Source organism: Carlito syrichta, unplaced genomic scaffold, assembly GCF_000164805.1.
Source record: "Carlito syrichta isolate Samal-C Ts95f unplaced genomic scaffold, Tarsius_syrichta-2.0.1 Scaffold309193, whole genome shotgun sequence".
NCBI lineage: Eukaryota > Metazoa > Chordata > Mammalia > Primates > Tarsiidae > Carlito > Carlito syrichta.
Window position 1 is genome coordinate 223,624 of NW_007253289.1, and position 6,623 is coordinate 230,246.

Below are 6,623 nucleotides of genomic sequence, written 5' to 3' on the forward strand. Positions count from 1 at the left end.
AAGAAAGTAGTTAGTCAGTTAGTGCAACAGTGCTTGTCATGTTGATGACCTTACCAAAGAGAAGAAAGTCTCTGAAATGTTAAAATAATTCCTGAGTAATAATGTTATTATCTACATCCAAAGCAGCTCTTCAAGATGAACCAGGTTGATTGAATGAGTAAAATAAGCATGAAATTTACAATGTGAACCTCTTGCCTCATATGGGATCTGCACATGCTGGTCATGTGACACTGTGGGCCTATGTGAACAGCTCTTTTTAAGAACTCTGGACTCCTAAACTCAAGCAAGCGTCCCTAGTAGAGACATCTCTCACATGTTTCTAAGGCTCACAGCCAGATCAAGCAGTGCAGAAACACAATAAATATTTGGAAGACTGTATTTGACTAGCCTTTGCTTGCTTATACCAGTTCCCTAGTGACCCTAAGTAGTGTGTTTTGTTCAATATTAAATTTTCATGAGTATACTTTACATTGAGTCATGTGAGTCCGTTGACAGAATCACTGAACTAGTATGTGGTTGTGGTTCATCTGAGATAGCTCCCATGCCTCATTCCTAACTTGAATCTTACCTCAATTACTCAGCATATTTCTGTCCAGCTCAACACCTAATGCAACCAGAATTTGTATATTTCATCAATCTCCTATCAGTTTCAAAACAAAACCCAGATCATTTCATATTATCCTAGTAAATTCTTTTTAATCTCTTTACCGCTTAAAATAATTCTTCAGAAAATAAGAAGAGCACATTTTGAGGAGGGTGGAGGGAGAAGAAGGGAGAATATCAGTAAAAAGTAAGCTGCTTGCTAAGTAAGAAGTGTGCTATTGTAACGAAGACCAATTTGTGAAAAATAAATTTGTCTTTGGGAATGTGTATTAATATTATCCTACATTTAAATAGTGTTATAGATATTCTGCTTCAACCTACACAATATTTACATTTCTTTCTCAAAAAGTCTAATGGATTTGGAGAGTGAGTGTTTTGTTTGAAGGATATAAAGGATTACATGTTTTGTAGTTCTAAATGTGATACAAGCTATTTCTTGCACCAGGATAGCTAGCGTTGATAGGGTAACTTCTATATCTCAATAGCTAAGGTCTTAGACTGGGAACAGAAGAAAGGAAGCCTGAAAATATACTGGTTGCATATTCTGAGGTTGTACTGGATCTTATTCTGGAAAGCCAGCAAGGATTCACAATAATTAGCAATAGTCAGCTCTGGCTGGCACCTGCACAGTTAATGCTGCTCTAATAGCCTATAGCACAGGGATTAGGTGGGGCCATCCGGGAAGAACAAGAGCCAGGGATTTATAGACTTGCTCATTTGGCATTATACTCAAGGCAGGGAGACTCCCGAGACCCCTGCTGCACCATCATCCACAGAACTTGTGTCTCTGTACTGGAGTCTGGTGAGTGAATGAAACACCTTAGGCTAAGTTGGGTCAAATCATGTCATATGTATACCTGGAATGAGAGTCCAGGGAAGTCATAGTTTTCACAAATATAGTTTCAAAGTCTGTGTGAGGATCTCTGAGGTGGAAAGGAACGTGTTGGACATATACAGCTCCTTGAATCCTCTTACATGATATGCACTATAATTTTTAGAATCCATTTCTGATCGTTCTACCCTAAATAATTAATTGGAGTTCAAGATCAACTGCAAGTCAAACTTCATTTATAAATAATGCTTATTAGGTCATTATAAGTATTGATGTAAAAAAAAAAAGAGAAGATGCATGGAAAGAAGGAATGGACAGAGAGATACAAGAAAGTAAGAAGAAAGGAAAAATAGAAATGTATTCTAATCTCATACAACATTGAAATAGTGGTTACATCAAATATGTACCAATGAAGCTTCCGATATGAAAAACTATATGGCGATTTTGTCTTGAAAGCAGTAGTTTAAGGGACTAGTAGTACTTATCTTAGGCTATAATATTTATTTTTAAAAAGTATAATTGCTCTGCATTTACCCTCTAAAGAATTTATACAACTTTAATTTATGTTGTTCTTCTCAGGGAAGCAGAAGAAAATCAACATTCCATTTTGTAGCTTATTTTTTCTAAAATTGTAAATATTGTATAGACCAGATTACTATTTCTATAAATGATAATATTAATACACGTATCCCAACACAAATGTATTTTTTACAAATTGGTCCTATTGCAGTAGCATAATTCTTAGCAAGTACCTTATTTTTAGTGCTATTCTCCCTTCTCCTCCCTCTACCCTCCTCAAACTGTGCTCTTCCTATACATCAGCAAATTTGGTACCATCAGCAAGTTTAAGGATCTGTGTAGCTAAAAAGCCACCTAGGGTATGGGCAATAGAGTAGTTTACATCTCAGAATGTTGGACCTTTTTTTTTTTTTGGTTTTGGTTTGATTTTGAGGGAGCTCTCTGTTGCTCAGCTGGTTTCAAACTTCTGGGCTCAAGTGATCCACCCACCTCAGCCTCCCAAGTAGATGGATCGACAGGGAAGTATCACTGTGCCTAGATGGACATTTTTTGAAAGCAACAACAACAAAACCTCTAAAATTAATAAAAGTTACACAATCTCCTTCAAATATCAGATGTTTTTCAAGGAAATGCCAACTCCTCAGAGTTTATGATAGACAGTTGAGAAGGAAACTGTAGAGGGATCATAATTAAGCGAGTAGCATGGGTCAGCTTTCACTGCACACTCTGATCTTTCCTAGAAAAGTTTTCTACCTTCAATTCCTTGTTAACATCTGTCATCTTAGCATTCATGTGTGAGCAAATCTGGACATTTTGTAATGTGTCTTTTTTCCATGTGCAGCTCAGTCTCAAAGTTGTATTGCTCTTCCTTAGTCCATTAAGTGACTAGACGTTAAGCAAACAAAAATGTTTTTAAGATTATGAGATTAAAGGAAATACTAAAATGAATCATTTTAATTAGAAAATAATGCAGGCTGGAATGATTGTTTTAAATTGTCTAAATACTCAATTATTAAGTAAAAACTTAGAACACATCTACATGCACGAAAGGCTTTGCAGGAAAGCAGATATCCTTAATTACTTAAACATTACAATTGAAAGAGTTGCTCTCTGAGATATGTAGTTTCACTTTAAAGGATGTTACAGAGTCAATTTAGCAGAAGTTGGACTAGTGACAAAAAGTTAACATTTTATGAGTAGTTTTTGAGGAAAAGCTCAAATGAAGATAGCATCTTCTTTGCTTCCTTTGTGACTAAAAGTGCTAGTCAAAGGCTCCTATGGGAGGAATAATTCCTCAATCTGCCCACACTCAGAAGTGAAAAGCACCAGGAGAAACAGGCAACTGCATGCTTCCAATCTCTGCTTGATTGTATCTACTGAATTCATAATCACTCAGGACCATGGCTAGGTTTCCTAGGAATACTTCTCTCTCTTCATAAATGATTTCCACAACAAAAACAGGTAAAATTCTGTTATTGTGATAACTGTGCTCTACCAGAATTTGTTGGTATATACACCAAATTCTAACAACTTACAACAAGAATTCAACTCTCCTGTTTCTATTCCTTTCTAAAATTGGATAGACCTGCCTCTACATTTTATCTTCTTTATAGTTGATCATGATTTTTCTTTCTCCATCACCTGTCCTATAATTATTGTCAATGTTTATTTACCGTTCAGTTGACATACTTACATCAATTTTGACAACTTTGCTTAGCCTTCACAGAGTTTCTCCTTTGGTTTTTCCTTAGACCAACAGTTAACATGTGAAATGGAAATTATAACTGTTCTTCATGACTTTATAGAGCAGCATTAGAATTGATTAGGAGAAAATAATAACATAATATAAATAAGACATAAAGATTGTTGCTACATAGTGGATTTCTCAGGAAAATGTCGAGGTTGTCATAAGAAAATTGTTCTAAGCTGTTAAGAAAAGAAATCACCATTCAATGTGGAATTTAGAAATGTGATTAGGTATTTTTTAAAACCCTATGTACTCAAGTTTCATACTTTATTTCTTTCTTTAGTAAGTGTTCCTGATGGCACCCAAGACTTTTTCATTTTTTTAAAGGTGAGCTGTGCAGAGCAGGATTTACATTCATACTTGGAACTTTTTTATCTTTCTAATGGTCAATGTTCTCTTGAACTAGATCATGTAGGTGTTTTATGCTGACCAGTGAGTTATAAGGCCTTCAGCGACAGAAGCTACACATTGTCTGTCATTGAATTACTAACACTTGACTATATAGCAGGAGCTTAGTAAATGTATGAGGTCATTGACAATATATTTTGTTGTCAGGCTCGGTGACTCAACATGTAATCCCGTGCTTTGGGAGGCCGAGGTGAGTGAATTGCCTGAGCCCCCGGGGTTCGAGACCCGCCTGGGCCACTTGGCGAGTCCTCATCTCTACAATAAATCAAAAATTAGCCAAGTGTGGTAGTGTGCTCCTGTAGTTCTGGCTACTCAGAAGCCTGAGGCAGAAGGATCGCCAGAGCCAAGCAGGTCGAGGCTACAGTGGCCGGGAGCGGCCACTGCACTCCAGTCTGGGTGACAGAGTGAGACTCTGACTCAAAAAAACCCAAAAAACAAAAAAGACAATATATTTTGATTCCAATTATGAATGTTGTCTAGTCTTTACCTTTTACCTTTCAAATATCTGTATCAATATATAAACATTTTTGGCAAGTACTGTGTAGCAAAGTTAGAAAGAAATTTAATTAAAATCAAGTAACATACACATTAAGTCTAAACCTCTCCTGATGTTTTCCTGCCACTTTGTACTTGTGAGATCCTGAGCCTCTTCAGTATAAAAGAGATATCTGGTAATATCAGGAGTTTGGAGTCAGTATTAATTCCTGATACTTTACACTCAAACTTCCAAGTCACCATTAAACACAATTATTTTATCTGGGTTTTTAGTTTTAGAAGTCCGTTTATATTCTGGTACTAAAAATAATCTAGCTCATGCACATAGGTTCTATGTTCTCAATATAAAGTTGTCCTTTGTAGTTTTCAAACTTGGAAATACCTTCAAGATGAGGAAAAAAATTTTCTTTACTTTAATGGTCCAAATATGCTGTTGAAAACTAGGGCAAACACTCAAAGAGTCATTTGTTTCATAGTAGAAACCTCTGAAAGAATGAAATTCAGTAATGTGAGAAGAGAAAGGGCAATATTATTTTGCAGGCAAGAACAACGGGTGTTGTATCAGATAAGATGATAAGAACATGCTGTGGAAAAAATAGCCTTTTGCTTTATTATTTTCCCAGGGCACTCTTCTATCTCCCAGAGTTATGGCAATTCCTAACAACAATAATGTCAGCAGCTTCTTCTTCATATTGATGGATCTCCCAGGACTGGAGTCTGCTCATTGCTGGACAGCTATTCCTATCTGCACTATCTATGTTCTTTCTGTGCTGGGCAATGTCATCATAATGTACATCATCAAGTCCATACCCAGCCTCCACACACCCATGTATCTCTTCCTCTCCATGCTATCAATGGCTGATCTGGGCCTCTCAGCTTCTACACTGCCTTCAATGGTAGCTGTCTTTCTCCTGGGCCAGAGGAAGATGGAAGCTGTAACCTGCTTTATGCAACTCTTCTTTATCCACACTTTCTCAGTCATTGAATCAGCTGTTCTGTTGGCCATGGCTTTTGACCGCTGTGTGGCTATCCGAGAGCCCTTACGCTATACCTCCATTCTCACAACCAAGCGCATTGGGGCCATTGGACTGGCTGTTGTGACCCGTAGTGCTGCCCTCCATTTGCCCCTGCCTGTGCTCCTTGGAAGACTGCAATTTCAGCCTGTAAATTCTCTGTGTCATTCTTATTGTGTTCATCCTGATGTCCTAAGGCTGGCCAGTTCCAGCACTCTTGTGAACAGTACCTTTGGGCTTTTTGTCATGCTCTCCACTTTGGGGATGGATGCTGTGCTTATTCTCTTCTCTTACATTCTGATATTGAAGACTGTATTGAGCATTGCTTCCAAGGCTGAGAGGCTCAAAACTTTCAACACCTGTATTTCCCACATCTGTGCTGTGCTACTCTTTTATACCCCGCTAGTTAGCTTGTCCATGATCCATCGTTTTGGGAAAAAGAAACTACCAGTTCAGGTATACATGCTTCTTTCTTATTTGCACTTTCTTGTGCCTCCAATGCTCAACCCAATTGTCTACAGTATCAAAACCAAAGAAATTCGGGTTCGCATTTTAAAGATGCTCAACCCGCAAAAGCTCTGAGTTGCAGGAACATTGTCTATGATACCTCAATCTTAGAGAAAGAACTACAGATTGAAGACCTCTCAAAAAGAGGGTAAAGTATAGTTTCCATCTGATCTGTCAATTAAAACACCAATGGCCACTGCACTCCAGTCTGGGTGACAGAGTGAGACTCCAACTCAAAAAAACAAAAATCAACAATAAAAACACCAACTGAAATAAAATGTGGTTTTCTCCCAACCATCAGAACCATTGCTGTTTAAGAGGAAAAAACATATTTATTATTTTTGAAAAAGTCAGTCTCAAACTTAAAAATCTCAGGTTATTATATGGGAAATTTACAGCCTCAAGAGAATATAATTATCATGTAATGGCAAGTAGATTATAAGAGTAGGATTCAATTACATCCAATAATTTTTCCAACAGAAAGTATAGAATCCTGCAA

The 6,623-nt window shown here is 37.2% G+C and overlaps 1 protein-coding gene across 1 annotated transcript; it reads left to right on the top strand.

The window, feature by feature from the left end:
* The first annotated feature begins 5,251 nt into the window (after window positions 1–5,251).
* On the top strand, window positions 5,252–6,199 carry LOC103269327 (olfactory receptor 51G2-like). Its single transcript, XM_008066900.1, has one exon. It carries the CDS (start codon window positions 5,252–5,254, stop codon window positions 6,197–6,199), a length of 948 nt encoding a protein of 315 aa, XP_008065091.1.
* The last annotated feature ends 424 nt before the right edge of the window (window positions 6,200–6,623 follow it).

Coding starts and splice junctions, on each gene's coding strand:
- LOC103269327 (XM_008066900.1), top strand. CDS start 5,252: ATGGCAATTCCTAACAACAATAATGTCAGCAGCTTCTTCTTCATATTG.